We start from the raw sequence: 26,981 nt of genomic DNA, 5'->3' as shown, positions 1-26,981 counted from the left end.
TCGGGAGCCCTTCCAGCCCCCAAGAGGAATTTTTGCTCAAAAATACTCAAGTTAAGAGAACTTTTCGCATTTTATACGAGTAGTAAGTTTACCCTTTTTACACAACACAACGCAACAACACTACTTCACCGAAAATTTAAAGAAAGAGAAAAAACCTCTCTGACACGTTGAAAGTCTGATTTAATTCAATTGCACTTTAACTTGGTGCCACACAGTCTTCAAAGAACATTTGAACAGTTTTCATACTTTTTACCTTTAAAAATATCGGACGGAAAAGAATGTCATAAAATGCCCATCAAATAAAAATATTAAACTGCTACTGCAGAGACGTAAAAACACTCTAGAAATGAAATCTTCTTTTTTGTTTGTCAGCTCTAATTGAATTTACTCCCATATGAAAAACAAAAGTGTCGAGTTACCATTTGAAACTAAAAATAGCAAACATCTCGTAGGAACAAGTGGCGACGATTCGTCAGCTCTAATTGAATTTACTACCTTGTGAAAAACAAGAGTGTCAAATTACCCATTGTAACTAAAAAATAAAAATATCTCGTTATATTTGCATGCAATAAGAGCAAAACAATCGTTACCTGCACTTACTATTGTAAACGTTAGAACTGCTTCAAATCTAAATAGTCTCGTCTCCTCTAAAACATGTCCTAAGAAATAGAACCGACGATTCGTGACCTCTAATTGAATTAACTCCTTTTGAAAAACAAAAGTATCGAGTTACCCTTTGTAATTAAAAATAAAATTATCTCGTGCCATTTGCCTACTACTCATGAACTGCTTCAAAACTCAAGACTCATCTCGTTCATAACTAGCCACCATTACACTGAAAATTATGTACTCTAAAACAACCCAATGTACGTATGTAACTGTCACACTCCCCTCCAAACCGGACTAAAAATCAAGAAACGGCAACATACACGTCTCTCTTTATTTTTCAATTACCAAAGTCCTTGTGTTTATACATACCTTGTGTTTCTCACGCACCATTTACCTTTATAACAAGGAATTTGATTGGCTGTTCATAGTAGATCCAATCTGATTGGTGTGACATACATACATCTCTCACTCACTCACTCGCTCACTCACTCACTCACCCATTGACCCGTCCATAACATACCCGACGCGCCGACTAAGAGGTATTATTTTTACAAAAAAATAACTCAAAAACATTGTTCGCAAACTTACCCCCGTTCTTGACCATGTCCTTTTCGAACTGTGAGCAAATTAAATCCAGGTCGTTCAGGGAATTCTTTTGAAGTGCGCTCTTGGCAAGATGTTGGCGTGACAACATGGCCAGCAAACCAAATGAAGAAGCCACCACTTTAATTCCAAAGCTTTGCCACGATAACTGGAGCAATCGGCAAGGCAGGATCCAATTTCCACTCGTGCAAATTCGTCCGAAAACTTGCTACCACCGCTCTTTTCTTAAAAAAAATCTTTATCGGACTTATGATGCAATCACGTTCGTTTAGGACACACCGCGTTTTTTTCGAAGTAAGATCTGGATTGATGCCGCGAGCGAAAAGATAAATGCCCTTCCTTGGCACCATCTTCGATCGAAGGTCAACCGTGAACTCGCTTTAAGGTCGAGGCTGCAGGTCACGAGGTGAAATGTAAAACCTGTTTCTCCGTCACCGGAAACCATGCTTAGTTAAAATAACAACACTTTCCAGATGCCGAAGATACGTGAGATGACAGTCGCTGAAACGGCATGTGCTAAAACCCAGACGATGGACGATGGACGATGGACGATGGACGATGGACGATGGACGATGTTTATTTCTTCAGCGTCCTTTACATCAAACACATAATTTTCTATAAAAGAAAATCACGCAAACTGCACGCGCAGCTGGCGTGACATGTTTGCGTGCATCGCATATCGCGTGGTGTGGTGGCATCTTTGAGTGCATCGCATGTCACTACCGGACAACTACGAAATATGCTAAGACTAGTTGTTGATTACGTTTTAGTAAATTAGCAATGTAAGCTTTCTCTTAGAATGGGAACGTGCACGTGTAATATTGGAAGTACGGAAACCGCAATTCTTTATCTTTTGGTGTTTTGACACAGATTTCATGGTGATTCGATTCGCCTTCGTAGCTGGCGGAGAACTTAAGATAGTGGTAAAACCACACTCTCACAACTTGGCGCTAACGGAACCACCAGTTACCCAGTTTAGGTTGAAACAAACAAAGAATTTAACCCCGAAAAATTTAACAGCACATAAAGAAACAAGGTCTTAATTTGATCAGATCACTACTTCCTCGACCAAAAGACAGACTCGATTACGCATACTCACTTTTTGGCACATTTGGTCCATAGTTTACCTACGACGGAGAATGAAAAAAATTACTTTGTTGCTCCCAGCAAACTGAATGCAAGCGAGTTTACGTTTTGTACTATAATATCATGTAGAGACAGGGCTGGTGATCTTTGACGTACTGACACCATAGTTAACTATGCTGACACCAAACAGTTTTTTCCTTTTTCAAACATATGGCCCCTCGACGCAAACAAATGAGGCGTAGCACTGTTTCCTTGCTGATAAATAATATATGCATAGATGCCAACACCTAAACAATAATCAAAGAAACTATACACGTTTTCTATTGAAAGAACTAACCTTGATCTCGTCGTGGGGCATTTTTAAGCTTTCTCTTTCGCGAACTAACAACTTCTGGCTGTTTACGATCTCTGTCACTTAACGAAAAAAAAAATAATCTCACCTATACACTCCAATAACAAAAAATGTTTCAGAATCAACGCACGTGGCTTACTTTTCTTCTTCTGAAGTAGCACCGGAGGAGGAGCTCCGCTTTCCTAAAAAGACAATATAAAAACTAATGAATAATAATAATAATAATAATAATAATAATAATAATAATAATAATAAAAAAACAATGAATGATACTAATGAAAACCAATGTGCAAAAAATTGGTGATGCTACACACCTTGAACAATTTCTGAGTATGAATAATCCATATCCATTATCGCGTAGACAAAGTGAGCTCTCGACTGAAAAAACGTGTCCGAACCAAGTCACTCAGAAAGCAAAATGAAGCTGTTGCAACTTTACACCATATTACGTCACGTGTAAATTCTTCAACAGATCTAACCTGATGTAAAGTAGACCGTTGATTGAATAGACTTACTGCAAAGTCATTCGATTCCCATTTTCGGGTTAATTCGCTTGGTTTAAAAGTTCATGCTTCGAAAAAAAATCTCCTGGCCTTTTGGCAAGTGTAAGCGCTGGTATTTTGCAATGAAAACTTTCAGAGCTGGCGAAAATGAAATTGAAACACGTAAGGAAAGGAAGGGGAAAATGGTAATCACCGATAATCCTGGCAGACCGCTTGTGGAAAGTTTCACCAAAACAGCTTAAAAACTAAGGTGAGGCTGCTTATCCCCCCCCCCCCCCCCCAGCCACGACAACTCATGCAAAAACATATCACGTGCTTGCCGTATGGGCTACGATTCTCCTGCGTCATTTCTGTGTGCAGTCTGGAATAATTCATGTGAAAAAGCAATCGATTGCGGGAAAGAAGAAAAAGATTGTGTGACAAATTTATACTTTGTTTTTAGAATATATAAAATGAATAACTGACATTGCGTGACATAGAATCCGCGGTCAAAATTTGTCCAGTCAAAATAAGTGTGTTTTTTTTTTTTTTCTTGTTGGGAGCGGAGCGGGCACGAATTTTCGCTGTGCACTATTTCAAAATTCCATGGTGAAATCGCGTGATAAAAGAAGGAATGCGTGAAATTGCGTGACGAACAATTCGCGATCATAACTTTGTCCAGTTCAAATAAGTTAGATTTTTTCTCGGGGGAGGGGGAAGGGCACGAATTTTCGCTGTTCAATATTTTATCATCGCGTGACAAAAACAAAAGATTGTGTGACAATTTTATACTTTGTCCGAGAGAAATAAATGAATGTCAGAGATATCGTCCATCGTCCATCGTCCACCGTCTGGGTTTTAGCACATGCCCGCTGAAACCGCTTTAACAAGATTATAACGCCTGCCACAACCGCAAAACAAAAATCTCCGCGGGAGGAGATTTACAGTAGACATCACTTGTGTCTTCTCATGGGCCGCGAGAAAATCCTTGGGGCGAGTTATCGGAAGTAGGGCGCGCGTCTCATCCCCAGGATTTCACGCGGCCATTTTTTGTTTTCAGTTTATTTACGAGCCAGACCGAAGCGAAAAAGCTATTACTCGTGGTCTAGTTACCGAAGCTTAGGCTAATTTCGAGGGAAAATATTGGAAAAGAGAAACTTCTTATAAGGTAAGTCGCTTTATTTGTAACCACGCGAATTTACAACGCTAACATTTACGGTAATATTACTGTCCTCCATTCCCTAGACTAGCGCTAAGCGAGTGGTAGAGAATAATTCGGCCCTGAAGCCTGTTCCTTTGATATTCGCTCAATTCAAGCTTTAAGACTACCTTATACTATATTTTGACACACAGAAAGCCAATCTGCAACCAAGTGTCTACAAAGTGTCTACAAAGAAAAGGTGTCAATTCTAGGACCCCATCTACTCGGTTTACGAACGGACAAAACGATCGCTTGGTCGTGAAAGGTGCGTGTGCTTGTCTATATTTGAGTAGTAGTCTCTGTAGCTGGCGGTTTAGTTGGGGCAGAGCGCGCGAGCAAGCGCCAAGAGCGGCGATGCCACGAGGAGGAATTGTAACGATCGCTAAAATGCGTTTCGTTCTTTTTTCCACGGAAACGCGCCTGATTTGTGGACTTAAGATTTCAGAAGGGGTATTATAGTTCAAGGAATTTTGCATTTAAGAGCTTCTGCCTGAGAGACCGGGGCAGACTTAGAAATGAAGGTTGGCCGATTTCGCTTAAGCTGGATGAACACAGTTTTTGATACCTGTTTCATTCACCTTTTTCTCTAAAACCCTTGATCTCACAGTCGCCAAAAATGGCAGCGAGGAAGTTAACAGCACAAACTTTGGATTTTTGATGGTTGAGCTGACGTATGTACCCTTGCCATGGCAACATGAATAAAAATAAACAGGCCTTTAAGATCGGTTTCGTTTATTTGTAGAAAATCTAGTCATTAGATTTTCTTTATAATTTGCGTGCAACAAGCCTGTAACTATTCTCACAAGTTAACACCATTTTGCTAATAATTTAATATCAATTTCCGCTCTATTATCTGTCGAGTGCCACGGGAGGTTAAAAACATGAGAAAATTTCAAGTTGACAGCTGGCGATGTACGTCGGATGTACACCTTGTGTAAACAAAAGCAAACTTCTGCTTTATGTACGACGAATGGTGAGAGAAACACGTCAAATCGCCTTTGGACCTGCCTTTTACAGCAAATAAGGTTAGAACATTTCGAAATTATCAGCTCTGTGTCTATTTCAACTTATTATAGGTCAAGTCGTGTGGCACATGCTAAAATATACACTAATGCTGTGTTTACATTTACCTTTTACCAAGGTAAACAGTTACTAAGGTCAAGTTACTTAACCTTGGTACATTCGTCCAGTGTTTATACCGGCTCAAATAACTCAAGTTGATCTTTCAACATTCGCGCGCGCTGTATTATCAACGTCATGAAATCGAACTTAGACAAGGATCCCACCGCAGTGGAACAGGAGCAAATTGAGGTGGCATCATATCCATAGGCGAGGACCTCATTCCATAATATTACGGCGAAAATTCAGCTGCTTGATCATACCCAGAGTATGCACGGATACGTTGTATATGCAGCATCCTCCCTGGTGGCAAAATATATCTACAATAATTGCACAACATAGGATCGAAGTTTGTCTAGAGAAAGTTGTTAATAATACTGAGAATGAAAAATACAGTGCTCTCTTTTACGTGACGGATTGTTCGCTGTAAGAAGATCGATCCAATCTTTCCACGTTATCTGCCATGATCGCCTGGTGAAAACTGGAATAGAAACGCTTTGTCGATAATCGCGCAATCTGCTCACCACGGGAAGTGAAATATTACACCGCCACAAGCGGATATATCTGTCATCTTGACCTTGGTTACCAACTGTAACCATGCCTGATAACAGGGTAATTACAACTTTTACCTCGGTTAAATTTCTTTTGTCTTTTGCGGCATTTACCTAAGTATCAGTTGGCGTTTACACACGGAAAATGTTTACTTAGGTAAGTAAACTCTGGTACCTCGGTAAACCGTTCAAGTCTAAACACAGCATAAGGTTGGTAACGCGTCTAAGCCGTAAATTGAAATTCGATGACGGATGGTCAAATATTTGCATTTTTGACGTACTTTGAAAAGCTCTCGCGTCGCTCACAATCATTTGCCAAAGAAATTTTTACAGGAATCTGTAGACCATCCTTCTGCGATTCAACCACCAGAAGCTTGATCCATTTGAAGGTTTCGCACATGGTGAAAATTAATTATATTCACAAAGTACTTTTAAGTGAATGAAATACATGTCTTCGAAATTTAATTATTTTGCACCCAAAAAGACAACGCAACATTCCCTAAAATCAACCCAGTACACATTTAAACATTGCACAAAAATATTTGAGTGTTTTAAAGACGGAAGAATGATGTGGTTTTGCATGCGAGGCTCTCAAACTTGTGTAATAAAATGGTACGTTAAATGACGATTTTAACGGAATATGGTAATTTGCATATTTCTTTGAAATAAAAGGATATTTTGCCAAAAAAACTATCCAGTAGTTTTTGTCATACCCTAGTCTATCTACCATGAAAATATGAGCGAAATCGAATTTTCGACCCTTGCCGTGAAATTAAGAATTTGTCTGATTTTTACAGGCAGGCACTCTTAAGAGCTTCTGCCTGAGAGACCGGGCAGACTTAAAAATGAAGGTTGGCCGATTTCGCTTAAGGTGGCTGAACACAGTTTTTGATACCTGTTTCATTCACCTTTTTCTCTAAAACCCTTGATCTCACAGTCGCCAAAAATGGCAGCAAGGAAGTTAACAGCACAAACTTTGGATTTTTGACGGTTGAGCTGACGTATGTACCCTTGCCATGGCAACATGAATAAAAATAAACAGGCCTTTAAGATCGGTTTCGTTTATTTGTAGAAAATCTAGTCATTAGATTTTCTTTACAATTTGCATGCAACAAGCCTGTAACTATTCTCACAAGTTAACACCATTTTGTTAATAATTTAATATCAATTTCCGCTCTATTATCTGTCGAGTGCCACGGGAGGTTAAAAACATGAGAAAATTTCAAACTTTTAGCCCTAAAAGTGGTCGCGGTCGCTTACGAGAGGTGTTCGCTTACAAGAGGTTCCAAATATAGTGATTTGACTTGGAAACTTGTGGAACTGCTGAGCAGAGGTGGTCGCTTACGAGAGGTCGCAACCGGAGATTGCATTTGTCTACCGCTATCAGACCAATCTTCGAGTACTCGGTACACTAACACCGGCCGGTCTTATTTTGAAATCATTCGCGTTTGAAAAACTTGAAAAGGTTTTGGGTCGAATTATATAAAGATGTCTTCTAAAATTCCCCGCATCAAATCTTTAGTGGACAACTGTAACACCTTTGTTGTCTTTCATTTCCCTTCCTCGACATGCTTTTCGGCTTATTAACCGCGCGGCCATGGGCCGAGCGCGGTTCTAGGTTTACCCGTGGTTTATTATTTTTTTTAACCGCGCGGCCATGGGCCGAGCGCGGTTCATGGTTTACCCGTGGTTTTTTTTTTTTCGACTTCTGTGCGAGCAGACCCAAGCTTGCACTCGGCCAAATTTTGAGTCACGCAACCTGTGATGTTTACTCGCCAAAAGCTGTTGAAACATTAATAAATCTCATCTTTCGCGGGAAAAAATTGGAAACCCAGCGCTCGTCAAAAATTATATTTTTTCAGCAGAAATTTAGCTCGGAACATATACATATTTATATTCCTTTGAATCGTCGATGAAATGACCTTTTCCGGATATTTTTTCCTTCGGGGTCAACCGAAACCTCCGATTACAAAATCACGCCGAACCTACACGTTGCAAAAAAATCTCTTCAAAACCCTGACTTCGAGGCGATATAACACTTCAGCGTTAATAACTACCACACATCGGCAGACGGTAAATCTATTCCTTAACAATCCAGCTTTATCGTGTTAAAATTTCAGCGAAATCGAACAAAACCAGAATTAATTAGAATTTTTTGTGACCTCACTCAATGAGCCAGACTTGACCTAACAAAGGAAGCAACGGTCGCCCATAGCAACCGAAAAACACGAACATAACAAAGGCGACGTTTCGGCCAAAAAACTCCAGAATTATCGCCTGCGAGCTTAAACTTGACTGGGAACATCTTTTTCGAACTTTTTTCAACTGATTTAGACGAAAGACTGGCCTCGGCGGGCTACAAAAAACACCAAGAGAAAAATAGAACAAGACACCAGAACAAGCCGATAATATTTCATCGCATGGCTTTCGGCACGAAAACGAAAATACAGCTTACTTCTGGATAAATTCAGCCTTAGAAGCCAGCAACCGGTCCCAAATTACTTTCTGTATCCTTACAAATGTCCTGACTTCCATCTCCGAAAGATTTTGCCCCAATTTTGAGCAAATAAACACTTCGTCGACGGTGACCGCCATTACGGTGGCTTGCATACTAAATTAGCTAACTTGACAAAATTCTCCCGTGCGGGGGTATGACGAAAAGAGCTGAAAAATGGCCTGTAATTGGCTAAGGATGAGATCATCCCACTGTCTAAATTTGGTGAGAATCGAAAGTAACGTCAATTTTCTGTCACGTTTTCAATCTGTGGTCACTGGAGTGACCAAAATCGATACATCGGTCGGGATAGAGTTTTATTATTAAATTATATGACTTGTGTGACTACTTTGCTAGCCCTCTACTCGTGGAAAACACCAATTAAATTTAATCATGACTTTTAAGAAAGAAAGCTGTTGTTAATAGTGTTATTATCGTGTCATTCATATCGCTCATGCCCATACATATCCCGAAGAAAGTTCTACAAAGATTAAGACCATTACGTCATCGGAGATTTGTCAATGGCTACCACTGATGGTGCAATAATACAGTTTGTGTTGATCAAGTGATGTGATTTCTACAGTAAGAAAAGAATCATCAATAACTGCTTTGGAATGTGCACTGCGTTCCGACGGTAGTGCTAAGCAAACAGTTAAATTTTAAAAGCGCGGTTATAAGATCTAACAGATCTTCTTGTTTTTATTTTTTTTGTCGGTGACCAGACGCAGACCTCCACTCAGCCAAACTTTGAGTCACGCAACGTGTGATGTTTTTCCGCCAGAAGCTGTTAAAACATAAACACACGAACAATTTTACGGATATTGTTGTCTTTTTTGTGGGTAAAATATATTTTCTTTTCGCTTTATCAGAGCGTTGGATTTAAAGGGAATAATAAATACGCTGAAAAAAGGTATTACGTCAGCCATGGAATGCGCTGACGTTGCAGCTTTCACTTTCGCTACGTGACAAATAAGATCGTGTTTAGTTTGCAAGTTTATTTCGGCAGAAGCGACGGTCATTAATTTATTTGTAATTTTGCGAGTATTTCTTGCGGTTTTAGGCAAATGAAGTAAATCCTTTGACTGTTTCATCGCAGCGAGTTCATAGATCGGAAAGAAAATTAAATGTTTGGAAGCCAAGCAAAGAACATACATATCCCGAAGAAACTTCCAGATTAAGACTATTACGTCATCGAGATGTCACAACGGCTACGACTGATGGTGCGATAATAGAGTTTATGTTGATCAAGTGCTGTGATGTCTACAGTAATCAATGAATCATCAAAGATTGCTTTGGAATATGCACTGGGTTGCGACTGTAGTACTAAGAAAACAGTTAAATTTTAAAAGCGCGGTTATAAGATCTAACAGATCTTCTAGTATTTCTTTTGATTTCGCAACGCAGACAAAACCTGTCAATAGATTGTCAAAATGTGCAGAGGGGCTGCAATCAAAAAGGGTAGGTTGGAAGACTTGGAATGCCGGAATTCGGAACCGGAATGCTCGAAATACCCCGAATACTCTGATAATCCGGAATGGCCCAAAAATAGTAAATTGTGATTAAAAAATAATAACTAGTAGTAATCAGAGATTATAAGAGTGTGTTCGACGCTCTCACTTTAATATACCGTCAATAAATGATTTCATTAGCTGACTTTTAACCTTTGTCTATTGGTAAAATCAATTTTTTTTAGCAGCAACCGAGGTTTTACAGTCAGATACATGTATGCATAGTGTCAAGGTCCATGCTAGTGAAAAGGTCACGATTTGTTGATACGTTGTGTGACCCCGCCAGTTTCTGTAGACTCTCAAGTTTCATAGAATATTTAAATTACGTCTATTATTTAACAATTAGACCCGTAGCCTGCAAGGGCTACGGGTCAATAGCCCATTCGGCTTCGCCTCATGGGCTATTTTATCTCTTTTGCCATATATGTTGATTGGATTGTCTAAAAACAAAACTTAGGATCCTCACAGAAGCAAGAATTTATTAGGCTTTGTCACGCTCGATTGCGTCAATTTCACTACTCGAGGACTATTACTAATAGTCCCCTAGCAGCGTAGCCAATTAAAATGCAGGTTTGCATTAGTCCACTAGTTGGGTGATACTAATCAACAAATGCAATGAAAATGTAACTGTTCCCACGGTTATCATCCCAAAGCTAAGTCGTGTTAATAAACAGGGACAATTCCCTCAGATTTCGATAAATGCTACTGGCCGTGACATGCCCCTGCAAAAATCAAGCGCGGTGGCCATTTTGGTGTCCTTACAGGAATGTGGTGTTTTCGGCCTAGAACCGTGCACAGGGAAACCAACTCTTGAAAGCCACAAATTAGGTTTGCGTTCCACGTCGTCGAACGCAATTAATTAATTAATTAATTAAACGAAAAAGGAACAATGCAAAATAAAACGAGAAAAAAGAAAACTGCAAAATTTTTTCTCGATAAATAAAACGCAAAAATAAGAATGCAAAATTCTCTCTCGATAAGTAATGGTAATAGGACTGAGGGGAGTCCAATTCGGTCTGTAATCATACGAGTGATAACAAACTGTCCGATAACAACTTGGCGAGTGAATTAGTGGAAAATAGGAGTTTTTAATCCAATCACAATCGAAGAAATTGTAATCTTTATGATTAATAAGTAAAAAGAAAAAAGAGAAAGCCAACAAAACGTTAAAATGTAGAGGACCACGTGACGTAACAAAAATAACTGCTTATGGCAAAGTTCATGTGGATGCACGATATAAAAATAGCTTACAGCCTAAAAACCATTGCCGAAGATTGCTTTAAAGTAAGTAAACCAGGAGGCGCGGTTAATTATCGACAGACCTCGAGCACTAAGAGTTAATGGAAAGGTGGACGTAAATACGATAAGCACCTGGCGAACTTGGCGAGCGAACCCAAAGTGTGACCGCATTATTCCTATTTTGAAGGATGTTCTGTTCTATTTTATTTAAATTTTTACATAGAAACTTTGGACCATGTTCATCAACTTCTTCAACTTCATCAAGAAACCTAAACCCTCTGGAATTAATAATATGCGGAGCATTTAACAAAATATTAAATTTTCAAGAAATCGGACTGCTGTGCTCGTCTAGAGCATTTTTCAGATTTTCATAGTTATAAGTAATGCTTGGCTTCATCTGCGTGGCCTTGAAGCTACTGCATTTTTGAAAATATTATAAAACAACAAATCATTGTCGCTTGCCCGAAACTGTACGTAAAATATTGCTTTCCCGAACCTTTTCCAAGTTCTTGCCACATTCTATTTGCCAAGAGAACGAGTCCGCCTTCCAGTCTCCAAGCCATACTTGTAAAGTGCGAGTCTGTTTTAAAAAGCGAAATTCGGAACCCAATGGACAGCATGTTTGGGCGCCAACTCTTCCAACCATCATCAAAAACAAAGGGTTACTAGACTACCTCCCAGTCAAGTGTTTCACTCGACACTCTAGCCGTATCGAGACGACGGCAACGGCAACGGCAACGGGAACGCCGCTGAGCAAAAGGTTCAATGAGCAGAACAGTTCTCTGCATCAACGACGTGCTGTACTGTAGCACATCATCCTTTGATTTCCGTTGACGTTTAGCTGTTCCTTGCTTTCGTCCGGAACCTTTCACGTTTATGTCGAGAAGCCTCAGAAGTTAAGTTGGTTGTGACTTACCATACCACGAATTCATTTAAGACGCCGTGTTTTTCTGCGACAGCAATTATATGTGAACAAACATTTTTAGGCTTGTAATTTTTACAAGTGCAAGTGATTTTTGCGCTGTTGAAAGCCTTGACGAGATTAGGAGCGTCCATTCACCCTTAAGCAGTGCACGGCGAAGGACGTACATTTTTGAGCTCTGTGTAATTTCGAAAAAAAATATGTGATTTTGAAAGGTTTTCAGTTCTCCGTCTGCAGTTATTATGAACGAAGACCAAGGAAATGATGTTTCAAGCGAAAGAAGGCCATTGCGCAAAAGACAACGCGAAAATGGCTCTCAAACTGACGAAGAAACCCTCGCGGAGTGCGGCCATTGCTGTGAAGCTTCGGCAAACATGCAGAGAATGGAGGCCAAAATTGACCAACTTTTAGCCGTGCTGCCTGAATTAGATGCCCTAAAAACACGCTTAACACAGGTGGAAGAGGAAAATAAGAATTTAAGAATTACGGTGGCTTCCAATCAAGAAGAGTTAACCGAACTCAAGGTTAGCATGGTCAACACGTGTTCCCTGGCAGCCGACAACGATAATGAACTCAGAAAGCTGAAAGCGGACATCCAACAGCTTAGATGCAGGAACATTAAGCTGGAGGCTTACACCCGCAGAGAGAATATAAAGATATTCAACTTGCCGGAGATAAGAGGTGAGACGCCCAGTGATACTGAGGAGTTAGTTAAATCTATGTTTGAAGAAAAAATGAATATCCGAAAAGAGGATGTTGATGATATTCGGTTCGAGCGGGTCCATCGTTTGCCAACTCGACGCAACCAAAACAATCCTGATAAGCCACGACCTGTTATTGCAAAATTCAGTTTCTACCAGGACAAACAATTTGTTTGGTCTTCAGTCAAAAACTTAAAAGACACCGGAATTGGACTTGCACATGATTATCCTAAAGAAATAGACGATATCCATGCAAAACTATACCCAGTTCTGAAGAAAGCTAAGCGAGACAAACAACAAGCCTTCTTTAAGGTCGACAAACAGATAATAAATGGTCAAGTTTACAGAGGAAAGGAAACAGAAAATCTTCCATATTATGGTGTAATTATGAGCAGTAATACCCAAGCAGATGGAGAGCTGTAGCTCTCAAATGCACGTCGGATGGACAATTGATGTATTTGTGTTTTTACTTTATGTAGTTCAACTTATATTTTTCGTATTGTACTATGTATTATTAATTGTACTCATTTCTGTTCAGTGGAAACCGTTCTATTTAGTCTTTAGATCACCTTGCATTCGCGAAGTAACTTGCTTTGTACCATATTTATTTTTGTTAACTAAGTTATACTTGTTTATTTTCGACTTTGGATTTGCATTTACAGTTGTCATTTCAAATACTTCATCATCACTTTTTCCTTTGTTTCAATCTTTCTTCTGCAGTCACATTAGCGACAATTGTGATCTCAAAAGATGACCGAGGTGCTAAAACTATTATCGCTTAATGTAAAGGGAATAAGCAATTTTAAAAAAAGGAGGGCTATTTTTAATTGGTGCCGGAAACGCGCAAACATTTCATTTTTGCAAGAAACTCACTCCACGAAAGAAGCGGAAAATCAGTGGAGAAATGAATGGGGTGCGGAGCTTATAACTTGCCATGGCAGCTCTAATTCTCGCGGCGTTGCAATTCTAATTAAGAAAGGTGTTGACTGCACCATACATAAAAAAATTCTAGATCCTTTGGGACGTTACATTATTTTGAAAACTGAAATCAATGGTAAGTTATATGTTCTAGTAAACATATAGGCACCAAATAAAGATAAAGAAATTGTAACTTTCTTAAACAAATTAGTTATAACGCTGCAAAACGAGGATCTGGATTCCGAAAACAACATCGTAATCGGAGGCGATTTTAATTGTCCACTTAATCCTACTATTGACAAGAAAGGTGGTACTCTTATTCAACGAAAATCTGTCACATCTCGCATCGTTTGCTTGCAAAGTCAACTTGATTTAGTAGATATTTGGAGAATTAAAAACCCAGACGTTAAAAGTTTCACATGGAGTAAAAAATCTCGAATTTTTTGTCGCCTGGATTATTGGCTAATCTCGAACAACTTAAATGATTCTGTACAACTGACGGATATAATTCCAGCTATAAGAACCGATCACGACGCGATCTATCTAGAATTTTGCGGAGAACCATATAACGAGTGTAGAGGACCAAATTACTGGAAGATGAATTGCTCTTTGTTAGATGATGAAGAATATGTCAACAGTGTTACTGAAATGATCCCAATGTGGATTACGGAAGGACGGGAAGAACTTTCTGATGATCGATGTGTGTGGGATTGGATCAAATATAACATAAGAGCCCACGCTATCCGTCACTCCAAAAGAAGATCACAGCAAAGAAATGAAACAGAAACAAAACTCCAAAATAAACTTAATGTAGCGAAAGAAGCTGCTGAAACCAACCCTAGCGACAACAATGCAACCCTGTTAGATGCAGCTCAGAAACAATTAGAATCATTTTACGAAGAGAAAACAAAAGGAATTATTGTGCGTGCACGCGCCAGATGGCACGAACAAGGCGAGAAGAGTACAAAATACTTCTTAAACTTAGAAAAAAGAAATCACGTTAAGAAACACATACGAAAACTGCATATAAACGGGGCAATCAAAACGGATCCATTCTGTATACTAAAGGAAGTAGAACAATTCTACTGTGATTTGTACAAGACTTATAATATTCTTCCGGACATTGAACTTAAAATTGATTCCATTTTAAATGATTTAAATATTCCTACATTAACTGAAGAGCAAAAAAAATCATGTGAAGGTAAAATCTCTTCGGAGGAATGTTTACGTCTTCTCGATACTTTTCAAGACAACAAAACTCCAGGGAACGATGGAATTCCGATCGAGTTCTACAAAAAATTTTGGCCTTTAATCAGCGATTGCTTTATTAGATGTGTTAATGATTGTTTCGAAAAAGGAGAGATGTCCCAATCTCAAAAGCAAGCGTTTATCACACTCATAGAAAAAAGAGGTAAAGATCGTTCTCTCATTGAAAATTGGCGCCCAATTTCTCTTGTTAACGTGGACGCGAAAATTATGTCTAAGGTAATAGCCTCGAGAATTAAAAATGTCTTACCTTATATCATTCATTATAATCAAACAGGGTATATTAAAGATCGTTTTATCGGCGAAACCATTCGCTCCATCTATGATATTATGGATTCGACTGTTAAAGAAAACATCCCTGGTTTAATGATTTTCATTGATTTTCAAAAGGCATTCGATAGTATTGAATGGGATTTCCTTTTTAAATGCCTTGAAGCTTTTAATTTTGGTTCCGACTTTCTCCGCTGGGTAAAACTGTTCTACAAAAACATACAAAGCTGCATAATTAACAACGGCATGATTTCAAAACCTTTTAAACTTGAACGAGGCGTTAGACAGGGAGATCCACTTTCTCCTTATCTTTTCATTGTAGCCGTAGAAACGTTAGCAATTGCCATTCGTCAAAATCCAGCTATAAAGGGTATCTCTATTGGCAAGGAAGAGACAAAACTATTACAATACGCTGATGACACAACAGCAATGCTCGCCAACACTAGCTCGGCCAAAGTACTATTTCAAGTATTAGACCTTTTTAAGAATATCTCAGGCCTCAAGATCAATAATACAAAAACTAAGGGTATGTGGATTGGTTCATCAAAAGGAAACAAAGCACAACCGTTTGGCATTAAATGGCCTAACGAGCCAATTAAAGCACTAGGGGTGTACTTCACGTACGACCCAAAACTATTAAAAGAAAAGAATTTCATTGAACGTTTGGATAGTATTAAAAAACTTATCAACATCTGGTCCTCTAGAGGATTATCTGTGTACGGCAAGGTTACAATCATCAAATCATTTCTTATTCCAAAGTTTGTTTATGTCTGCTCGGTACTGCCTACACCTAAAGAATTAGTGAAAGAATTGAATCAACTGTTATTCAAATTTTTATGGAATGGGACGGATAAGGTCACTCGAGTTTCGGCTATAAATAAATACGAGGAAGGTGGTTTAAAAATGATTGATATAAATTGCATGATCAAGTCTTTAAGGCTGGCATGGATAAAACGTATATTTGATGACAACAACGGAACATGGAAATCATATCTAAAACACTTGCTGGATCCCATGGGAGGGTTTTTCTTTTTAAATTGTAACTATGATATAAAGGATTACAACATCTTCTCTCAGTTCTATAGTGAAATGCTCTCATGGTGGTCGGAGTTTCGTGTTTCCTTTGCCTCTCAACGAGATTGGCAAAATATTATTTGGAATAATAAGGAAATTCGTATCGAAAAAAGACCAGTCTTCTACAAAAAGTATTTTGAGGCGGGAGTGATTCGTATCCAAGACCTACATTTTGATTTAACTATAAATGACGCACTCAGCCACTGGTCTGACAAGATAGCCAATATTAGTTATTTGCAATGGGCTGGCCTTCGCCATTCTATACCGTCCTTTTTAAAGAAAATCATTTCCTGTCCATCTTTAGCTCCTCCATCCTTCTTTATTGACGACAACATCTTCGACGTCAGAAAAAAGAAATCAAAAGACTATTACTCACTTCTTGTTCGCAAAATAGCACAATTGCCTAATATCATAAACAAACTGCAGAACGATTTTAACTTTTCTATCGATCAGCTGAGACAAATCTTCAGTCTGCCACACTCTGTTGTTCTTGAGTCTTATGTGAAAGGATTTCAATTCAAAGTGCTCAACTCTATTCTGTACACTAATTCAAAATTACACAAAATAGGCTTTAAAACAGACGATCTATGTTCATTTTGCAAGGCAGAACCGGAAACTTTATACCACCTACTTTATCATTGCTCCTTTGTTAAACGATTCTGGAGTGAGTTTCAAGGTTACTGGCACCAAATCTCAAATCAGCAGGTTCATCTTTCCCTCCAAGATGTTTTATTTGGAATATTATCCAAACCATGCCCTTTACTCAACTTACTGAACTATTTTATAATCATTGGTAAACTACTTATATGGGACTGCAGAAGATGCCAAATTCAACCCACAATTCAAGGATTTCGTACTAAAATTGCCATCAAATATGAAACGGAAAGTAAGATCAAAAAGAAAGATTATTTTTAAAAAAAGTGGGTACTAATCCCGAATTAATTTATGTATTATTTCATTTCTTTTGTTAATCACGTAGATGGCGTTATTATTATTTGAACTTTTTGAACAGCATGACAACTGTAACTGTTTTTTTTTTTTTCTCTCTTTTTCTTTCTTCTTTTTGCATTGTTAAAAGCACAAAGCGAATTAAAATATTCTCCCTTCTGTTGTATCTCTTAATTTTCAAGCTTTGTAGTATTGTTAGTATTAATTTTTGCGAGCAATGTAATCGCGTTTGTATATTTCATGCGAATAATCTATTAGTAACTAATCTTGGTACTGTTAGTTAATATATAAGTGTGCTCCTCATCATTGTATATTGTAGAGTTGTTATCGTAAGCTAATTATATATTTATTTTTGATCGTAAGTTAATTGTAGATATTTTATTCTTCTGTAAGTAACTTTAATGTAAGTAACGTATGTCATTGGTAAATAAAAATAAAAAATAAAAAAATAAAAAATAAAAAATAAAAAAATAAAATAAAAAATTAGGAGCGTCAACCGATTCAGATAACACGGAAAATGCCTTGCAACTTTTATCAGCTGAGGGAGCTGGCATAACAATGTCGGGCTGCGACAGAAGACGTTCGGCTTTCCTCCACTTGTGCTCTACAGTATGGGCAACAAGTGCGCCTTTCATTGCACTTGTAGTGAGTGAAAATTTATTTTGATGATCACTGCGTTTTTCGCATCGGACAAAACATGCTAGAGCCCCGCCCGGGTTGTCATTACTGCTATGTACGTCTTCTATATCAGCAGCATAGACGCTTTCTACTTTCTTTTTTTCCTTGCTCTTGGGTCATAGCAAGCCACTCGTCGCTCGAAATTTGGAACTTCTCAAACGGCTCTTTTATTTGGTAGAGCTTAGATCCATTAAAAGCAGCTAGGACAAGCTCAGTTTCCTGTTCAGCTTCAATTAAGTCTCTAACAGGCTTGGCAGAAACTGTCTCGCCAAATTCGTTTTCTTCTGTTTTGTGCCTCAAACGGCGGTTGGTGTTTTCAGAATCGTTGGTACATAATTTATCTGGCGGGTAACCAAGACTTAGAGCGGTCCCTCTTCATGTTATAGGCTTGAGTTCTACCTCTGGGAATGTCGGCTTCTCATGACACTTATTTTTTTTGTCAACGCTAATAAAAACCTTGCACTAAGTTAAGCCACTCACCGAAGTTTCAGGCTCTAAAGTGCAGGTTTTCCTTATGAAATTCGTCTCCAAAGAACCCCAAAATTCGAACATCGTTGCCGCCATTTTGAACAGCACTCAGCAGCCTGGCCGCGTTTTCTTGACGTCATTCCGTCCGAGAGATTTTGTCCAAATGGCTTCCGACAAGCCTTTTAACTGCCACTCTGGGTAATGGCTGTTCTTGAGCCATATCATTTTGAGCCAAACATGCTCCAAACTCCGAAATGATAACATTGAAGAGAGTGAAAGAAAAAATAGAAAAACATACATTTTGCTGACCTAGTGAAGGATTCCAAGTCAGTTGCAGGTTTTTCTCCTTCCCGCCAATTTCAAGTCGGACGGAATGACGTCACATATACACGGCCTGGCTGCCAAGACAGTAGAACGGCCTCCGAAGTAGGTTCTTTCGAGACGAATTTCTTCAGGATAGCGGGCACTTCAGAGGCTGAAACTTCTTTGAGTGGAAAAGCTGAATGTTAACTTGCTACAGGAGAAGACAAAAAAGTAAGCTTTTTGGAATGAACTTCTCCTTCAAGGTTTCGTTTAAAGGTCTCTTGACGGATGGCTTCGTTCGAGTGTATGACACACCCGTTTTCCAGTTCCCGTGTGGAACAGGTTTTATGCTGTATTCTTGGTCGCCAGTAAAACGATACTGCAAAAGAACCGAGTGGTTCAGAATTTTACCGTAAGATCTCTTACATAATGAATTGTTTGGTGGAAGTCAGGGCAGTAGTGATAAGTTGATTCTTTACTAGTTGTTACTTCTCATAACGTCTAGACAGGTTAACTTACTGCTGCATGCAGATCATTTTTCTCAATCTAGGTTTCAGACCTGTAACATTTATACTATAAATAGTTTTCGAAAATTTGTAACAGCCACTTTTGAAAATATATGTTGACCACTAGCATACGAAACGTCAAGTTCTGTATTAAAATGCGTTCAGTGGAATACAATATTTATCACTGCTGTTTGTGTCATATTTTTTGGTCAAGCTATGAGGACCTAAGAACAAGAGTTTATACGTTGCGGAAATGACTTAAAGTTGCAAGAGTAACGTGAAACAATATATTTAGATACGGTTGCATTATTTCTAGATACTTTTGTATTATTGTTTAATATACCATCTACGGGTATATTACGAACTCACAATGTGACTAGCTCCCAGTTGCCTTGATAGCTCAGTTGGTAGAGCACTGCACCGGTATAGCGGAGGTCATGGGTTCGAATCCCGTTCTGGCATGTTGTTGTTGTTTTTTCAGGCTTTAGTTTCGCGACTGCTAAGTTGTGTGTATAACTGCGACGATCAATCATATCTTCATACTTTTGTACTATTGTTAAGGAATAAAGCTAAAATGTGAATAACACCACAAGGTCATATACAAAATGTAATTTTGTTGGATTATTCAACAACTTGATTAAGGGGGTGGGTCATGTAATTTTCAACCTTCGTTTAGGAGTTGGTCACTCAGTTTGGTGCCAAATCGAAAAACTGGGTCATGTGTTTTCTATCCACCACACTTTCAAATGCTCCGGCCAAACACCACCTCCCCCGCGCCCAATCATTATTTACATTTCCCGGCCCCTAATTATAAATATAGTAATGTTCTCTCGGACGTTCACCCAAACCTCCCTAGCGGCTCGAGCCTTTGGCGCCATAGGCGTCAATGGAGGGTATATTTCTTTTAATTTTATTTTCTATATCTGCTTGAATCAAATACAATAATATCAAAAAAAAAAATCGAAAATTTTAGTGTTTTAAATTTTTAATCAGTCCTCTCTATTAACTATGATGAAACCAGTTCAATTAATTTTGTTCGTTTCTAGAAGTAGCTCGCACTTGGAGTGAAGTCATTTTAATTCACCCACAGGGAAGATGCTTCATCGGCGAAAACACCCTCTGTTGTTTCCTTGGAATTGGTTGTGTTTACTCAGAAGAAGACAACATGGCTCGATAAAGTTCAAGATAATCCAGCTCTCTCTTGTTACAGTAACGGCAGTTGCTTTAATAACGTATTTAAGTGGCTTTCACATGAAGTCCTTCTATCATCATGAAACACGCTCACGACTTATTAAAGCTCTTAACCTGGGCGCGACTTTCGGGCGTTTTGACGGCAAGCCCTCTTCAGGCAGTGGCGTTCCCTCTCTATCGAAGGTGGTGCCTACTCTAGAATGGTCTTCAGGCCGTTTAAAGCCCAAACCCTCCCCCGCGCAGCCTGCAATTCATCCTGAGTTTAAATTGTGGAAAACAGCGCTCCAGCACAAAACAACTTTGATAACCAAGACTGTGTGTACACGGCACTACCCTCTCCTTATCCTGGTCTCGTCTGCACCAGCAAATTTTGAGAGAAGATATTTGATTCGTCAAACATGGGGTGCCGATAACAACAATGTTCCTCAGTGGAAGACATACTTTCTCCTTGGCCAGACAAGGGATCAAACACATTCAGATTTACTCAAAAAAGAAGATAGCGTCTATGGCGACATGATCCGTGCGGATTATTATGAACATTACTGGAACCAGAGTTTGAAGATACAGATGGCCTTCGAATGGGCAGCCAGATATTGTAATTTTTCTTACCTTCTCAAAGCAGACGACGATATTTTCGTCAACTCTAAACGTTTACTGGATGTCTTACAATTGAAATCAACGCCTAAGAAAGGCCTGTATATGGGTAAACTTCATCACAATCCGTTTGTACTGCGAGATGGAAAATGGCGTGTCAGTTATGAAGAGTACAATGGTACACACTATCCAGATTTCTGTAGTGGTGCTGGCTTTGTTATGTCATATGATGTTGTCGAGAGTGTGGTTCCTTTATTTGATGTGATTAAGCCGTATAGACTGGACGATGTGTATGTTGGAATGCTTGCAGAAAAACTCGGTGTAAAAACAGTGGACCATACAGGATTTGTTATGCCAGTTTTTGAGACTCTTTATGATAAGTGTAATTTTGTTCCAAACACTCTTGTGCAGCATCGAGCTACTGGAGAATGTTTAATTCGACTGTTTATGAATCACAGCAACCTGACGTTATCTTCATGAGTAACATTTTTCTACCGAGTTTAGGTAGAATTCTACTACAGTACGTAGTTACTAATGCATATACTTCAATCTGATTGGCTGAGCAATCGTACATTAGTATATACCAAACCAGTGGATATATAGTGCTTTACGCGCATTCTAATTGGTTTCTCTAATTGGGGACACTATTTACACAATAAAATATACCTTAGCTAAAGTTAAAATTATTTACAATTTAAGAGCAAATTCCCACAAAAATCAAACAAAATCAAATTTCTTCGACAAGGTTAGAAAACTCAAATTAATCTAATTATTTACCGGTAACAAAACCAGAGTGTTCTCCAATATTGAGTTAGTCAGTCGGTGAAAAGAATTGTCATTTTGACCATGTGCCATGTCTCGGAATTCCAAAAGATTTTAGATTCTAACTATACTAGGATAGATCTTTCAATATATGTGAAGTTTAGTATGGGCAAATGATTATGCACTCGTCAAAAAATTATTCAAAATCGCTCACAAAAGACACAAAATCACGCCGGCAGCTTCCGAGTGCGTGGCCAAAAGTATTATCATCGTATCGGCATATTACTTCAGTTCGAAACGTCAGCATTACCAAGCAGTATAAATGACACACACATAACAATAGCGTCTTCAGCTACCTCGGTTTGTAATATCCTGAATCTTGCAAAGCTATTCTTTCCCTGCATATAATTTTCAGCGGCGTTCTTGTCAGTACTCATATGATATCCGACTTTGAAGAAAAACAGTTAATGCCAGGTCCCATGTAGGTATCTGTGTTATTTGTGTCGTTTGATTAAGCCAATAGTAACTGCTAAAGCGTCATTCCACGAGCGACTTTCGGGTTTCCATTTTGACTGAAGATGTGTTATCCGAGACCCGTGCGTTACAGCATATTTTACATGGGGGTGAGGGTCGGGATTTCACAGCTTTTAACAGAGTTACTTTTCTTTGTTTGAATTTTAAGCCACAAAGACCTGGTTCGTGTGTAGCATTTTATTGCTTTACCTAAGAAAGGAGGCCCTGAACTGGAACTAACATCGAGATATTGGAAAAATTCTAACGCTTTTTCTTTCGGAATTAATTCCCACTCTACCCTTACCCTGTGCGCAAAGACTTTTGCTGGACAATATGCAAATAAGAGACGCGGAGCCATCGAAGATGGCGGCTTATTTGTTACTTCTAATTACTGGGGATTTCTGCATGATAGCAGGTTGAATGATTGTACCAAACAACAAAACGGAAAATGTAGGAACATTTACATAGGAACTTGGTAACATTGAGTGATTTGAGGAATTCAAAATCACCAGACGCGTACGTACAGGTTATGCAAACCTAATGGAACACCGTTGAAATGGCAGGATAGGAATGTTGTTTGACAGTCAAGACATGACAACCCAGCTAAGGTAAACATATATATGTTGGTTTGTGTATGCTTAAGTCGAGCTGATATTCCTGTGATATTTCGAATTGAATTGATTTAATGACAAAAACAGTGGTAGTACTTTTGGTCACGCATTCCACTGCTGGCGTGATTTTTATTTTTTTGTGTATGATTTGAATAATGTTTTGACGAGTGCCTAATCATTTGCCCAAACTAAACTTTACATATATTGAAAGACCTATCCTAGTATAGTTAGAATCTAGAATCTTTTGCAATTCCGAGACATGGCACATGGTCAAAATGACAATTGTTTTCACCGACTGACGAACTCATCAGTCGTTGGAGAACACTTTGGTTTTGTTTACCGCTAAATAGTTAGATAAATCCACTATTCTTGAGACTGGGCTTTTTTGGACAAGGAATAGTTCTGCATTACGTTGGTTGTATTACAACTTTTCTGTGCACAATAGTTGCGAAATGCGAATCGAATGAAAATGGTCAATTTTAGCCCAGTTAGAACTCGTTAGATTGATGTCTGGACGTGAAACCGATAATGTCCTTTTTCTCGGGAAATACCAAGACATTTGAAGGATAAAACTACATAGCGTTTTTACTTTTAGTAAGGCCAACTTATATGCAACAGTAGGGCAAATTCTATTTTTCAACCCTTACCGAACTATTTTTGATCCTTGTGCCCATTTGCTCTTAAATACATAAATAAACTAGAAATAGAAATTTAAGAAATAAAAATAACTATTATTTAAGAAATTCACACCGCCTGAAGTGGACTGTTCATATCGCGTATATTTCATTCATGTTGACGCTTACAAAATTTTGACCGCAAAAGGGTTACCCGCCGCGGTGATTCAACCCGGGTAAAAAGCAACTCGGGGTAGTGTTAAGAGGGCCTTAGGGCCTCTTCATATGAGCCCGGTCAACCGGACTGGCTCGGTTTCCGAGATCTCGCCTCGCCACTCTTTCCTTCGTAAAAATTTCGATGTGTTCATATGAGAAGCTAGGCTGACCCGGTTACGGAGATCTCGGGTTTTGCGACCGAGATCTCGGCAACCGGGATGAAAATTTTCCTATATAAACACTCCAGCCCGGGTAACCGGGACGCAACTTTTTAGACGAAATAGCTTTGCTTTCGCAACATAGCGGGCAAAATGGCATAATTTTTGCCATGTATGTATTTCCACTTTAGGAGTAGGCGAATTAGGAAGACAAGAGTCCACAAAGCTGCGACAGCCGCGAACGATACAAGTTTATGTTCCACCATTTTGGTTGTGTTTCTTGGATTTTATCCCGGTAGACCGGGCTGAAATTTCCCATATGAACAGACAACAAAATTCGTCCCGGTAACCGAGCCAGCCCGGTTACTGGGCTCATATGAAGAGGCCCTTAGTTGGGGCACAGCGCGAAAAACGCCGGGCGAAAAAAATAGGGGAGAAACGCGGCGAGATAAAGCGCTTCTCCCATTTTTTTTCGCTCGTTGTTTTTCGCGCTGAGCCCCAACTAACTGAACGCCAGGAAAAGGCTAATTTATTCCTAGTTCCCCGTGTTTCAATTATTTTCAGACCCAAATCATTTTCATTTTTAGGAATTTTTTTCTTTTTTTTGCGTTAAAAGCCTTCATGTAGTGTGTACTAACCTTACTTCATTTACAAATTGAAATCAGTAATTTTCGACCGGAGAAGATATTACATGTAAATTCCAACAGAAAAAAATACATGGCTGCAGTTGCACGTGGAACTGGTGAGACAAGCAGCGCTGCCAGTTAAATGGCTTTTTTGGGAAAATATTTTATTTTTAGAATTTGTTTTCCCAGAGTGCAACTTCACCTTTTTATTTATTTGTTTCTTTATTTGTCAATCCACATTTTCTTATCTTACTTTTTTCGGGCGCTGAAAAAATTTTCAAGGTTTTAGTTTGAATTTCATCAACCAAATTGCGAGAACTTAAGGACGCGCAGTTGACAAGTTGTTCAGTGAATGGTTCAAGGCTTAATTCACACGGGCAGTTTATTTTTGGAAAGGAAAGCTTGAGTTTGTTTTGAGGCAACACGGCTTTCCAAGGAAACCGAAGGTGTAATTTCTCACATTTTTTAGACATGGTCAAAACTGGACTGTTCTTTGCTTTTTTTTTCCTAAAGGCTGGTTTCCATATGATCGCAGACGATCGCAGACGATCGCGGATCGCAAATCGCAGATCGCAGACGATCGCAAAGAGAGTTGTTTCCATATAATCGCAGACGATCGCAAGCGATCGCAGAGCCGACTGTTGCATACATTTCGGACAGCGGAACTGTCAAAATTACACGCGTGTTGTGCTGGCGGGAAATCGCAGCAAACAATATGGCGGACGTCGAGGAGGAAATTTTGCTGCAAACAAATTTATTTCTTCTTTTAGTCAACCTATTTTGAAATTCTCTTGGCACTGCATCTCGCCCCGATCCAGAAGGTAGCGTTTTCAATCGCTTCAGATAACGACCATACGCAGTTCTTATTTTGCGGAATTTGACCTCCGCCTCAGCCGCCGATAAATTAAATTTCTCCCCGATTTTTTCCCAGCAGTTAACCTTTTCGTTTTTGTCTTTGAAATCTTTACTGTTACGGTGGTAAACCCAATGATATCGCGCAACTTCCTCCATAAATTTCTCGTTACTAACGTTACCTTGTTCAACGCCACGTTTACAACAAATAAGCGGTTGCTTTGTTGCAAAGAAGCGTTGAATCATGGGTCAGAATTCAAAATATTATGGGATACGTTTCGATCGCAGATTGCAGAACTCTGGTTTCCATATGATCGCACGATCGCAATTGATCGCAGACGATCGCAGAGGATCGCAGAGGATCGCAGAGGATCGCAGAGGATCGCAGAGGATCGCAGAAGATAGAACATGGTTCTATCTTCTGCGATCGTCTGCGATCACGATCGCAGGATCGCAGACGATCGCAGACGATCGCAGAACTTTTTGCGATCTGCGATCCGCGATCCGCGATCGTCTGCGATCATATGGAAACCAGCCTTAAAAGTGAACTGCTAACTATGAAAATCGTGAGTTCAATATACCGTTTAGACTGAATGAAATATATGCAATATGAACAGTCCACCTCAGGCGGTGTGAATTTTTTAATAATTATTATTTTTATTTCTTATATTTCTATTTCTAGTTTATTTATGCATTTAATTTTTCTTTTAATTCTTTTATTTCTTATTGTTTTTAATTTCTTTTTTTAATCTTTTTTTAATTGTGTTTTTTAGACTCCGCACTCCGCACTCCGCACTCCGCACTCCGCACTCCTCGTTTTCGGAACAGCCGTAACGAAGGTTACACACGAATATGATTATTGAAAATTAACGAACGCTTTTGGTAAAAAAAGTTTTTTTTGTGCTGTTTAAGCAGAAGTGTGGGCAATTAGCAGATTAAGAGAGAGTACGCGAGTTTCTGTTTGAATCCCTATTTCATTGTTATCGAAGGAACAGTAGTTGAAATGACATTTCGTGCGTGGGTAAACATTACGTTGCGACGTACGTCGTACGTGTTTTACCGTAAAACGAAAGCCCAGAGATCTTAAACAGTTAAGTTTTGATGTTAAGCAGAAGTGCGGGCTGAAGTTAAGAAAGAGTATTTGTTTGATAGGTGCTCAAGCTAGTCCACTAATTCAGCAATGCTTGTCGGCTTTTAAATTTAGTTTTTGTTGTTGAACATTGAGAGTCGCGTGTTTCGAATACAAGTTAGTATAGTGGCTTTCTCTTTTGCAAAATACACGCAAATGCGTGTATGAATAACCAAGGTTTCATTAATGTCTTGTAATAAAGTGGTTACAAGTTAAGTAAGAATCTTACAGAAGATAAATTGCAATGCTGGAGGACGATACAAAAGTATTACTAAGGGGATCATAATTAATTTCATATTGATTCAAAGCATGTGATATGTTTACATGTATGATTCACTGAGCACATAAAATGTATAAATTATTTTGTAGTGATCGAGCAAAGCTAATCTGAATTTAATTAAATGAAAGGAAAAACAA

The 26,981-nt window shown here is 38.9% G+C and overlaps 2 protein-coding genes across 4 annotated transcripts in view; both read left to right on the top strand.

Moving 5' to 3' along the window:
- Positions 1–4,522: 4,522 nt before the first annotated feature.
- Positions 4,523–26,981, top strand: LOC149106279 (beta-1,3-galactosyltransferase 5-like). Of its 3 annotated transcripts, none has more exons than XM_089297491.1 (2): positions 4,523–4,598; positions 20,389–26,981. In XM_089297491.1, exon 2 carries the CDS (start codon positions 20,394–20,396, stop codon positions 21,561–21,563), a length of 1,170 nt encoding a protein of 389 aa, XP_089153617.1. In that variant the 5' UTR covers positions 4,523–4,598; positions 20,389–20,393; the 3' UTR covers positions 21,564–26,981. The 3 variants fall into 3 exon arrangements, with proteins under 3 accessions (XP_089153617.1, XP_089153618.1, XP_089153619.1); XM_089297492.1 differs by having other exon boundaries at positions 4,527–4,598; positions 20,345–26,981; XM_089297493.1 differs by lacking the exon at positions 4,523–4,598 and adding an exon at positions 4,606–5,358.
- Positions 4,528–26,981, top strand: part of LOC149106276 (beta-1,3-galactosyltransferase 5-like) — a 42,930-nt gene continuing 20,476 nt past the window's right edge. Inside the window, exon 1 of the mRNA XM_089297490.1 lies at positions 4,528–4,598. The gene's annotated coding sequence lies outside the window, so the exon portion shown is untranslated. The remainder of the gene's footprint in view (positions 4,599–26,981) is intronic.

The sequence above is a fragment of the Orbicella faveolata genome, unplaced genomic scaffold, assembly GCF_042242905.1.
Source record: "Orbicella faveolata isolate gen_17 unplaced genomic scaffold, um_ofav_v1 contig_3, whole genome shotgun sequence".
NCBI classification, from domain to species: Eukaryota; Metazoa; Cnidaria; class Anthozoa; order Scleractinia; family Merulinidae; genus Orbicella; species Orbicella faveolata.
Note: the sequence above shows the minus strand (reverse complement) of the source record. Positions and strands in the feature narration are given on the sequence as shown.